The sequence below is a fragment of the Sceloporus undulatus genome, chromosome 8, assembly GCF_019175285.1.
Source record: "Sceloporus undulatus isolate JIND9_A2432 ecotype Alabama chromosome 8, SceUnd_v1.1, whole genome shotgun sequence".
NCBI classification, from domain to species: Eukaryota; Metazoa; Chordata; class Lepidosauria; order Squamata; family Phrynosomatidae; genus Sceloporus; species Sceloporus undulatus.
In genome coordinates, this window is record NC_056529.1 from 28,698,868 (window position 1) to 28,711,625 (window position 12,758).

At 41.0% G+C, this 12,758-nt stretch overlaps 2 protein-coding genes across 20 annotated transcripts in view; both read right to left on the reverse strand.

The window, feature by feature from the left end:
• The window catches only part of GET4 (guided entry of tail-anchored proteins factor 4), a 16,942-nt gene extending 10,186 nt beyond the window's left edge, over positions 1 to 6,756 (reverse strand). Inside the window, exon 1 of one of the 2 annotated variants that reach the window (XM_042480881.1) lies at positions 6,523 to 6,756. In XM_042480881.1, the coding sequence (XP_042336815.1) occupies positions 6,523 to 6,707 (185 nt within the window). In that variant the 5' untranslated portion in view covers positions 6,708 to 6,756. The remainder of the gene's footprint in view (positions 1 to 6,522) is intronic. The other variant, XM_042480880.1, reaches the window with a different exon arrangement.
• A 1,725-nt stretch (positions 6,757 to 8,481) lies between these two features.
• SUN1 (Sad1 and UNC84 domain containing 1) overlaps positions 8,482 to 12,758 on the reverse strand; it is a 44,290-nt gene continuing 40,013 nt past the window's right edge. For all 18 annotated transcript variants that reach the window (XM_042480601.1, XM_042480596.1, XM_042480598.1 and 15 more), the window contains 3 exons: positions 12,579 to 12,746; positions 11,847 to 11,939; positions 8,482 to 10,700 (listed from right to left, as the gene is read on the reverse strand). In XM_042480601.1, the coding sequence (XP_042336535.1) occupies positions 10,587 to 10,700; positions 11,847 to 11,939; positions 12,579 to 12,746 (375 nt within the window). In that variant the 3' untranslated portion in view covers positions 8,482 to 10,586. The remainder of the gene's footprint in view (positions 10,701 to 11,846; positions 11,940 to 12,578; positions 12,747 to 12,758) is intronic.

Consider the following 12,758-nt stretch of genomic DNA (forward strand, 5'->3'; position numbering starts at 1 on the left):
GGGTATCTGAAACTGTTCCAACCACCAGAGGACAAGGAGACAAACCATAGTCCAAACAATCATGAGTGGCACAAAACCATCTTACCAAACTTGAGATAGTGAGGTCTATTTCCTAACATTTTTACTATGAGTAAAGATTCAAGGTCATCCTTGAAGACCAAATATGCCTTGAAATGTGTAATCATACCAAACCCAACAAGGTAGGTCTGGGTTGGGGGACGTGGAGCCCTCCAGATGTTGCTGGACTATACCTTTTTTCATCCCTGACCATTATGCTGGAAAGGACTGGTGGACATAGCAGTGCAACATCTAGAGGGCCACAGGTTCTCTACTCCTGACGCTGTTGAACTGCAGGGATGAGAGGAGAAAGAAACATAAAAAACTACTTTTTAACCCTTATTCAAACAGGACAGTATACATATACATAGACACACTACAGACAAACATACACTCTCTGCAAGAATTTTTAGTTATGTTTGGACATTGGTTTAAAAGGATAAACTAGCAAGGCATGTTTCTCTGTTTTGCCAGTTCATGTATTCTTGGGCTTTCCCCATCACTGCTGGGAGTATGAAGAATCCAAACTATGACATTAATAAATTCCAAAGGATCCTAAAACTCACCACTCAAGGCTATCCAAGAACAACACTTACAAATATTCATGTGTACTACCACTATTAGAACGAAAGAGCCAGCATGGTATAGTGGTTGGAGGGTTGGACCAGAACTCTGGAGACCAGGATTTGAATTCCAGCTCGACCATGGAAACCCACTGGGTGACCATGGGCAAGTCACACTCTCTCAGCCTCAGAGGAAGGCAAGGGCATGCCCCCTGTCAGGAAACTTGCCAAGAAAACCCCATTGACAGATTTGCCTTATGGTCGCCACAAATCGACCTGAAGGCACACATCAACAAACTATTGTTAGGTGGAATTTGCAATTAATAATAGTGCAATGTCACTGAAATGATAAGCCAGACCCAGTACAGTAGACGGTATCAAAAAGACCAATTGCATTCCTATTTGTTGCAACATAACCGTAGTGTTAAAGCACAAATGACATTGGGGACAGGAAGCAATGTTTGTTTTTTATGTCTAGCAGTTACTAGGCAGAGGCAGGGAGGAGAGTATGACAAAGCATCAGTTTTTACATAGGGCTGTATACCTGTCAGAAGGCAAGAAAGGAGCGCAAGTTCCATCACTACCATTAATTCCAAATCAAAATGGTATCAACGCAATAGCTTGCAATGGCAAAACATCATTTCAACCAATCCCCTGAAACTCAGAATATGAATTCCACAAGCACCCCAATTTCTCTAGTCTATAGAAGGTTTTGTATTTATTGGCGAGGGAGACTGGGCAAAGAGGGAAACTAAGGTGTGCATTTATCAACCTGGGAGAAGTGTGTATGGAGTGCCTGCTCAGCTGCTGGCCTCTAGATCTTCACTATCTCTTTGCTATATTGATAGACTCTGTCTTTCAACTCCCATACCCTTGTCTCACACCTATGCTGCCTCAATTAAATCTCTGGGGAGAAATACAATCTATGATTGTGTTTGTCTCACTTATCTCCTCCCTTACTCCAGCTGCTAGTCCTGAGTAGGCAATATAAATTCATATCCATGGACACTATACTGGGTCCTTTCTCCCACTTGTAAATTTGCACAAGGTTTCTTTAACAATACAGATCATATCTGGAATTAACAGGCTGTACTATTCTCCATCTTATTAACAAATAGTACAGTATAACCTTGATTTTATAAGCCGGATACTGCATACATACCGACAGATGATGAATGCATATTGATCAAGGATTTTTTTTTCCCTGTTAACACTCAGGCTGGCACTGATTTGCTCTCAAACTTTGGGCTCACAAGAAGGTGGAAAGCCAGTGATAAGTAGGTATGGAAAGCACTTGGGTTGTTATCCTCAAATACCCTTAAGCGAACAGTCTAGTTATGTGGCTTAAATTCTGCTTAAAGAGACTGCCTCCTCCGCTGCAGACAAGCATGATCTTTAAGGTCATGCTATATGCCTCTAATTCATTGCTTTAAGTTTAATGCAGATTACAAACAGAAAGAGCTGGCAGGTGAGACTTTCTGGGGAGATGCACTACAGTTGTTGCAGATGCAAAGCACTAGCATTTCTGGATGGATCTGATTCATATAAACAAACCACACCATTAAGAGACAGGTGGTTTAGGAATTCAGCTGAAGAGGACAATCACGCTGAGTTTGTCGCAACACAAGTAAATAGCCCTGAACAACACCTCTAGTAATTTCTTCAGAATTAAATACAAGACATATCAAAGTGACACACCTAGTTCCTGTAAAGACTGACACATTTAATGAGACATGACTTTCCAGACGTAGACACTCACTTAGATAGAAACATTGGATAAACTGAGAACCAACCTACAAAAATTTGCAGAGCCAGCATCCTTCTTATATTTTAAAATAACCACATACTTCTTTCCTCTTCTATAACCAAGATATACATTGTATGTACAGCGCTGTGTAAATTTACAGCGCTTTATAAATAAAGGTTAATAATAATAATAATAATAATATCTACCACCTCGGCTGGAACAGTAAAAGGTGGCCACAAAACCTGGAACACTTGGTTTTTTCTGGATCAGAACCCAGATCCATATAGTCCAGCAGTTTTTGTTTCTTTTTTTACTGTGAGAAGCACTGGAACGTAACAAAAACAAGAACACCACCTGTTTTGCTCCCATCATATGGTCCTCAAGGGTCAACTGCTTCTGAAATGGGAGGATCTATTTAATCTTCAAGGTTAGTAGCTGATAACAGACCTAGTCCTCCTAACTTTCTCCAGCCCCTTTAAAAGTCAGCCAAACTAGTGACAGACAATTTGTTTTGTGATACAGAATTGCACATGTTAATTATGTAACGTGTGAAGTAGTGCTATTCCTTTGACAAGTTCTTAACCTACCGCTTCAGTGACCTGAAGATTAGTCTTATAAAATATTCCAGAATAGTAACTTCATTGCTGTGTTAAAACCAAGACATAAAATACCTTTACGAGATTGTTGCGTCTGATTACTGCTGTCATGAATAGTCAGTGAGCTTACACCATATACATTTGAGCTCTGATGTCACAGACTATGTGGATCTTATATTCTATGACCTGACAAAGCAGGTTACAATGCCCCCAAACGCTTCTACTATAATTGCTTAAATAATATTTTAAGCCCCACAAATGCCTTCTTTATATTTGTTGTAACAAGCCAACACAATGACTTCACTGGAATGCGCTTTCTGCAGAAATGCCACAAGGTGTGTACCTTCAACACTCCATTAACTTTGGACTCATTTTTAAGAACACAGCAAGCCCCTATAATGCCACCATATCCAACTATCCCCTATTTAGTCCAGTATTATTTATTTCAGCCAGAAGCACATCTCAAGCAGAGGCCTTTCCCATCCCTGGCTGCCAAGGACTGAACCTGGGACCTTCTCCAAGCAAAGGACCAAGCCCCATTCTCTATCAAGAGGGGCAATGAGGAATGTGACCATTGAGACCTTGATTTTTACCATTAAACTGACAACCGTCACTCATTTTATCTGTAGTGAGATAGGTACATAGAGGACATAGAAATAAAATGATTGACAGCTGTCATTTAATGGTAAAATTCAAGGTCTCAATTGTCATTTTCCTCATTGGAGGTCTTTAAGCAGAGGCTGGATGGCCATCTGTCGGGGATGTTTTGATTTGGATTTCCTGCATGGCAGAATGGGGTTTGGACTGGATGGCCCTTGTGGTCTCTTCCAACTATGATTCTATGATTGCCTCTTTATCGTTCTCCACAATAATAATAATAATAATAATAATAATAATAATAATAATAAAGCTTTGAGGCATTTAATAACATCATATTGTCCCTTTCCTGTTCTTGTCTCCCCTGCCCCATTCCCCAACCAGCTGCTGGGACAAGGAACTCCCCAGGCTGCCTATGAAACTATAACATGTGATGCATAATGATGGCACAGCATGAATAAATTATATACCTACATGCCATTTCCCAGAAGGTTAGCCATTTTACTCTGTTGCAGAAAAAACATCTAGTCTTGAAGCACATTCAGACTAAAATATTTATTACAGCATAAACTAGACTACAGTACACACTTTTGTCTTTGCTACCAAAGAGTAGCACTAGGACACCACAAGTTTAGCCGTATTTCTTTGCCCATTGCTGTTATAACCTAGTTCTTTCAGGTTTGCAACCTTTGAACACAGAAGGTCAATTTAAACATCAGGCTGCTGATAACCTCACAGAGGTCACGAATTTGCCTAAACCAGGTGTTCCCAATCCTTTTGACTTGCAGAGGCCTTATTTATACGGCGGAGCCCCTAAGAGGCCTACCCTATGCCTTACAAGTTAATGGTGTTTAGGAGCATATATAAGAATACATTCTTATTCTTTCATTTCATCCAGTTTTTATTGCTTTCATTTTCCTGGAGCAGCCGCAGGGCACCTAGGAGCACAGGTTGGGAAGCCTTGGCCTAAGCCTTTCCAGTCTTCAAAAATCCTATGGCGATATAAATTCGGTAGCCCTCAAGGTGTCATACGATACAATACACAGACCTCAAAGTGCCACGTGATACAAAAAGTAATCGTGAGGATGTGATATGATACAATGTGCAGTCTTCAAGAGGCCATATGAAGAGTGTTGTAAGGAAAGGTATGTGAGCGGGTGGGTGGAAAGGATGATAGCTGTCTCTACCTGTAACAACACTCGGTCTGGTTTGGACACATATCCAAGGGCAGCCATGTTAGCCATATGCTGTTGTTGTGTGCCTTCAGGGTGACCCCAAGGTGAATCTATCATGGGGTTTTCTTGGCATGATTTGTTCAAAGGAGGCTTGCCATTGCCTTCCCCTGAGGCTGAGAGAGTGGGACTTGCCCATGGTCACCCATTAGGTTTCCTAGCTGAGCTGGGAATTGAATCCTGGTCTCCAGAGTCATAGTCCAACACTCAACTCACCGCATCACACTGGCATACTTTGGATCAAACACTGATCAGCACAGCGATCAAGAAATAAGAAGACGACTAAGAATGGGGCAGCAATGAAAGAACCAGGCAAGATCCTAAAGAGTGAAGATATACAACTCAGCACTAAAGTCAGAACTGTTCAATGCACTGTATTCCCCATCGCTGTGTGCTGTCAGCTGGACAGTGAAGAAAAGGGATAAGAGGAAAATCAGTTCATTTGAAATGTGGAAGAAACCTGCTCAGGATATTGTGGACAGCCCAGAAGATGAACAAATGGATCCTTGAACAGATCGAGCCCGAACTCATAGGGTTATGATGGGGGGCACTTGGCTTAAGGAGACTTATGGGTGTGAAAGGGATCTAGGAGTCCTAGTGAAGCTGAACATGAGTCAACAGTGTGATGGGAAGCTAAAGAGGCCAATGCTGTTTTAGGCTGCATCAATGGAAGTATAGTGTCTAGATCAAGGGAAGTCATAGTGCCACTGTATTCTGCTCTGTTCAGGCCCCACCTGGAATAATATTGTGTCCAGTTCTGGGTCCCACAATTCAAAAAGGACATTAAGAAACTGGAGCCATGTATCCAAAGCAGGGGGACTAAAATGGTGAAGGGTCTGGAAACCTTGCCCTATGAGGAAAGACTCAGGGAGCTGGGGATGTTTAGCCTGGAGAAGAGAAGGTTAAGAGGTGATAGGATAGGCCTGTTTAAATACTTGAGGGGATGCCATATTGAGGAGGGAGTGAGCTTGTTTTCTGCTGCTCCAGAGAATAGAGCATGGATCAATGGATGCAAGCTGCAGGAAAAGAAGGTGGAAGACATCCCTCGGAGTGTGATAAAGTCTCCTTCCTCCTTGGAGGTCTTTAAAGGCATAATGCTAGGGAAGGTGGAGGGATGAAGAAAGAGAGGAAGGCCGCATACAAGATGGATAAGGCTCGATTAAGGAGGTCTTAGGTGTGAATCTGCAGGGACTGAGCACAGCAGAGGAAAAGGAGGACGAGGCACCACAAAATGTAGGGCATTCGAGAAAGAAGGGCAAGAGCAAATGGAAGCTAAAACAAATCTTCCTGTAAATATATAAATACATGTTTCTTAGTGATGCTCAAAATGGAGGACCTTGAACCAAAACGAGAGCAAAGACACTCGCAGAAATATAAACCCATTCTCAAAATGGAGGACCTCGAAGAAGCAAGGAGGACATTGACAATCAAAAGCTTTAAAAAAGCACTCATTGAAACGTAAATGCTTCTTTAGCCCAAATCAAAAAGGAGGACATTTGGAAAATTCGAGGTTTGAAATGTAGGACGCGTCCTGGAAAAGGAGGACGGCTGAGGGTCCTCCATGAACCCCCCATCACTTTCCTCCCAGAGATGCCCCTCCTCTTCGGTGACCAATCGAAACGCCTCTGAGCGAGAAGGACAGCCGGTTCAGCCAATGGTGGCTCTTGGGGGCGGGGCTTTAGTGGAAGCGTCTGGAAAGGGGCGTGGCCAAGGGCTTTCGTATATCGTACCTGAAGAAGAGCGTCCTGTACATCTGGTGCGCCTCATAGTAGTCCCCCTTCTCCACACTGGCGCGGAGTTTCCCTTCGACGCGCTGGACGCCGCCTCGGTTCCGGACGCTGCTGCTGCTGCTGTTCGTGCTGTTGCTGCCGCCGGCGGCCCCGCCGCCCTTCAAGGCCTCTTGCTCCGCCGCCATGACTGCGGGGCGGGGAGGAATGGCAGCTCAGTTGCCTCACGCATGCTCACGCACGCACTGCGTCGGCCACGCCCCTCCCAGGCAACAGGATGGAAGGAACAAGGAAGAGGTACGGTGGCCGGCGAGGGACAAGAGCACGCCCAGGAATAGTTCTGAGCCTTGCGCGGGTTTTGTGACGCGCCTCGTCACGTGACGCCGCGAGGGCGGGGTGCGCAAAGAAGAGCGCTCGCTGGTAACCCTTGGCAACGCGGCCTACCCCAAAATGTGCGAAACTACAGACCAGCCACAGTCCAATAAACACATTGCAGCAATAAGGCAGTTTTAACTCCCCTGGCTCAGCGCTAAGGAATGCTGGGAACTGTAGTTCAGAATAATAATAAAACAATATTATACAATATAATGATACATAATAATAATATATAATAAAATAATATATAATTATATATTATACTATAATAAAGTAATAATATATAATATAATAATGATAAAATTATTTATATCCCACCCCTCCCTAGGGATCGAGGCAGGATACAACAAAAATATATACATAATACATACATAACCCAGGCTACATAATTCCCTTATTATCCCCCTACTTTGAAACAAAAGCAACATTATAAGATACAGACAATAATAAATTTTTTATTAAAGGTTTATTGTGGCAACCACAGCTGACAGAGAAGGCTCAATGTCTGACAAAACTACAGTTCCCAGAATTCCTTAGTATTGAGCCAGGGCAGTTAAAGCAGTCTCCAACTGGGATTGTTTCTGTGGTGTGTTTTGGGCCAAGGACTTGGAGCAGCTGCTGCTGAAGGTCAAGGAACAAAGGACTCTGTGATCATTCTCAAAGGGGAAGAACGCTAAGCTCAGTTGTGTCCAGAGCTGGCATGGTTTTGCAAGTGACCAATGGAGAGGAGTGGGGCTGCACCTGTCAACAACACTCCACTGACTGCATTTTATGTTCATGAGAAGGCGCTGCCAATGAAGATATGTGTAGAATTCAAAGTAGCCATCTTAGTCTGTCGAATCATTCTGTAGAGAGATCTTGTAGCACCTTGGAGACTTAACTTCATCTGAGGAAGTAGACTGAAGTGTACGAAAGCTCATGCTGCCAATTTCTTTCAGTTACACTTGTCCTTCCACATTCGCTAGGGTTATGAGCACAAGCCCCCCGGGAATATGGAATAAAACGCAAATAACAAAAACACCATGTTTTTACCTGAGGACACCTCTCTAGGAATCTCTAAGTCCTCCAGTGCAATCTGTAGTCAGCATCTGACAGATGCTGACCATAGAACTGGGCTGGAGGAGCTCCAAATGCCTAACAGAGGGGTTGCAGGCATTCAGAGGGTCTTGGAGATGTCTCATCTATAGGGTCGCAATGGGTCAAAATTGACTCAAGGGCAGTTAACAACAAAGGATGATTTGAGGGGCAAAACATATGGCGGGGCTGCCTCTAGAATCCCACACATGAACACCAAAACAGAGAGTAAACAGAGAGTAAAGGGGACAACAGATAAATTCACCAGCCACCCAGAATAAGGTAAAGTTTGGCCAAGAAATGGGAAATTGCAAGAAATCATAAGGAGGCTGGTTTAAACAAAAAGTCATTTCTGAATGCATTTTGGAAGAACACTTCTTTGCTAATTCAGGTATACCTGTGGAATATTTACTGCTGCACATTAATAGCATACGTTATTTTGCTGAAACTAATCCTGTAAATGAGTGGCAGCTGCTTTCTGAAGGGTTTAAAGAATCACCGAGACAGCATAAATACCAAAAGAAGAAACTTTTATTACTTAGTCCCAAATATTACATGCGTCTTTCAAAAATTAAAACTCTTAAACATTTCTTAATAGCTTCTTATCGGTTTGGAGGCAGCGAAGGAGGACACCAGAGACAAATGTTCTGAAAAAAGCATTTACAAAAATACATTGCACAAAGTCCTATCTCCGTTTCTTTAAAAATAAGTTAGTGTTATGCAAAAAATTCCCCGCCCCTTTATCTTCCCCCCAATTTGGGTTTATACAGGATAATTCTGATTTATATATTTAACCTTTAGTTTATGAAACACCTGTACAGGTTTTTTTGCAAGCTCTTATCATCAAAAGGACATTAGTTCTGTTTCTACCTGGACCTAGGTGAAGATATGACCTCCTAGAAATAAAACTCTGTTATAAATATTTGACGACTCTTGTGCAACATACATGAACTTTGTTCAGAAAACCAGTCAGCACCACCTTATCTTTCCCAAAATGCGAACAATACTTTAACTTGATCCTTCCCAAAAGCAGGACGTATAGTGAAAGTTTCTGGATACCATCACTTTAAGGAATCTTTTTTTTTTCTAAGGAGGGTTTTTAATAGTGTTTTTAAATTAAAGTTTAAAAACGGATGTTAAGTCGCAGAGGCACGGCAGGAGTTTGGTGTCCAAGAAATTCCATATTCCACAAAAAGATGTAGGAAATTTTCAGCTGCGCTCCTGAAGGTAATATCCAAGTTTTTTTAATGTGTGTGCGCGCATATGTTTGTTATATATACAGATGGCATTTTTGGAGAATTGATATGAAACCCATGCTCCTGAGTTTTGCACATATTCAGCTCCATGAAGTTTGCTCTGGTAGTCCAGAGAGTAGCAGCAATTCCAGAGTATGCATCAAGGCTTTCAGAAAACAAACAGCGCAAGATAGAATATGTGAATACGCTTGAGGCACGTATTGCATTTGCATGTTGTCTCATCCAAAGAGTCAGCATTTCTAGCATTATCTAAGTCTGCTTCATCTTCTACATTTCGTTTTCATTATCTCCCATCACATAGTATCTACACCTGTGAGCATTTCAGTCTCACCTAAGCCACTTCCTTTTAATGTAACTTTCCCTTCCTTTCTTCAATCCATACTTGTCTGACTTTGAACTGAAAAACTTGGACGAATTTGCCTTTAATATAAAAGGCGATATAACAAATCCATCAGCTATGTGACATCGACTTGCTCAAACTAAGAGCATATTTTTAAAAACTATAGTTTTAGAAAACTAAAGAAATGCTGTTGGTGCTTGTTTCTTTAACAATTTCATCCCTAATCTTATGACCAGTCTTTTGGTTGAATAGATTCTGTTCCTGTTCCACAGTAAAGAGATATTGTTAACAAATAAATCCTTTTAGGAAGTGCTAAATCCAAGAGATTAATAAAGCATGCTACAAATGAAGTCAGAAAGTTCCCTTAAAAACACAAATTGATGTAAGATCCTGCTAAGAATGTATAAAGGATGTGAAGTGGCTTCAGGACTGGGAAGCTGTGCCCATAATGTATCCACAGGGATGCCATGTATCACACCATTGGTACAAAACAGTTTCCATTACTTCGAAACTACTTGTGTTGGAAATTTAAGCAAATCTCACTAAAGTGACTGAAAACTGCACAGCCACATGGTGTGACATATTACATCCGTGGTCATTTTTGGATTAGATACAAGTGAAAAGGTGAGCCTCAATATTTAAAAAAACAACAAAAACAAACCCCCAGGTTCCTAGCTGCCAAAAAAAGTTTTAAAAGCTTTATATTCTGAAGTAATAAAATAGATATTTATCAGTTTGCTAACTGGGTTTTTGCAAACAAGAGCTGTTGGCATGCATTTCCCCCCCTAGAATGAGCACATTAAAAAATATAAAGCTGTCTGGCAGTTACAAGGTGAGCAAAATAACCATTGGGTTTGGTATACAATTCTGTTGGCAAGTCTTCTATTTTGCCAAGAAGGAATATGGAACCTGCGGCACATGACACATCCTCAGCTTCCAAGGATTCCAGTGTTCCAGGCTTTCCCTTTATATACATATAAACAGGAAAAAAATATACAGCAAGAAGTAGGAAAGTTTAGTGTTCATTCAGAAGGTCTCCCATGTACTCTGAACCGATAGAGGCACGTATACTCTGTATGGCCCCAGTTGGAAAATATTCTTAGTTCCACTATTTGGAATGCTTTTCCAGTTGCCGCCTGAAAAGAGATCAGTAAGAAGTCAGAGATTAGCCAAGGTCTCATTTTAAAAGTTAGCTTTCTGTTGCATTGGCCCTTTTGTGATGTGTGCTGGATACACTCAGATCTAGGATGCACACTTAAAACTCCTGCTGATGGCAGTGGGAATGTGCCTCTCTTTAAAATAAACTGGGCTTAATTGTCCTTAGCTTTGGATAGATTGTAAACAAGAAAAGAGATTATATTGTCATGTCTATAATTTTGTTGTGGGTCTTCACGTTGTTCCTGATTTATGGGAGCTCTAAGGTGAATCTACTATGGGGTTTTCTTGACAAGGCTTGTTCAGAGGGATTTTGAGAAAGTGAGGCTTGCCCAAGGTAACCCTGTGCATTTTTTCATGTCTGAATGGGGATATGAAGCCTGATCTCCAGAATCACAGTCCAATACTCAAACCACCACATCACACAACTGCTATAAATTCTTTCATATCTTCTCTTCCGGTCAAAGTGAGTGAAGGCTCCTGATCTCTCGCAATAAAAACAGAACAAATCAACGTACTATTTTTTCTCAGTTTGGAAAGCCTTGTGTCATTTTAAGTTAAGACCTGATTTCTTTTGCGTTTGCTAGTAGCAGTTAGTATCTTTTGTGGACTTACTTGCAAGACTGGACTAAATGAGATGTTTGCATTTTACTTGTCATTCATGAGCCACTGTATTTGTTTTACTAGAGTTAGTAACGGAGAGGAATCTGAATCTAATACTATTTGGTTTACATAAAGAGTTCAGAAAGAGCCATCCCTAAACCCAGAAGCAACCCAGGATGTCACACAAGCTCCTAGAACCCAGGTTTTAAAAAATGAAAATCCAGGGCAATTCTACCATTGTTAAAACAAAACAAAACAAAAGGAAATGCAATGGCTTTGACCCTTCCTCCAAACACAAAAGCTAGAAAATTATCTGAAAATGAAACTGGAATTGATGTCACATAATTTCTGGTTTCTGCACTGTAGGCCTGCAAGTGTGTTTGTATGAAAAATGGCTGCTGGTGTATATAGTCATTTATGTCAGGGAGTGCCCCTCCACTCCATCCATCCGAGGTGGAAATCAACAGAAAGAAGCCAAAGGCAAGTAAATTATATAACCATATCTTTGAGAAGCGTTGACATACCGTTACTTGGAACATCTGTAATGGCTCTTCATCTTGATTATACATATATTGCCCTAGAAGCACACCTTCTTCTTGATACTCATCTTCAAGACCCTGCCATATAAATGTTTAAAGCACAGTTGAATTCATGCCAAAGAAAACATATATGTAAGATTTCATTTCAATTTCAAACTAACTTTGCTATTAAAGAAACGATTTAAAATACGATGATACAGAAAATAAAAGTTACGCAAGAAGTTAAAAGACTCTCCAAACAATTGCTAAACATTTTTGTGGGGAAGAGAGAGGAAGTATCCATTTAATACTAGGATTTGAGAAAGAATACAGCAAACCCTCAGGGACAACGATAATGCACTACTAAGAATAACTTAAATGTGGACTATGTACAAGAATAGCTTTTCATAAACAATCACATCTTGAATTTCCAGTTCAACATAAATGCAAAATATACAAAGTTAAGCATTCAGCTCTCTTGGAGTCTCAGTTCTATGTTTTGTCCAAAGCTCTTATTATTTTATCTATTTGGGTACATGAGCACACACATTTGGGCTTTTAAAAAGATATCTGAAATGCATTTTCAGAGGGAAGAATTCTGAAGCAGGTTGACTTGAGGCAGGTTATGTAATACAGAAATACGCTGAGTGATCAAAAGTCCCTTGTTTTAATTCCTGAAAGAACTGTAGCTGAACATGAGCAAACTAGTGTAGCTTATTTTGCCAAAGATAAACTTACATATACTGAAAAATCCTTTGGAGCACTCGTAATATTGCCGGTTGGTGAAAGTGTTTTTGGTATGTGTTCCAGAGTGAAAGCAGTAGGGTAGATCATCATAGAAAGACGAACAACAAGGTATCCCTGTGATCCTTTGAAAGCCCAGCAGTTTCCAGGATACATGTCAGGCTTAGAGGAAAA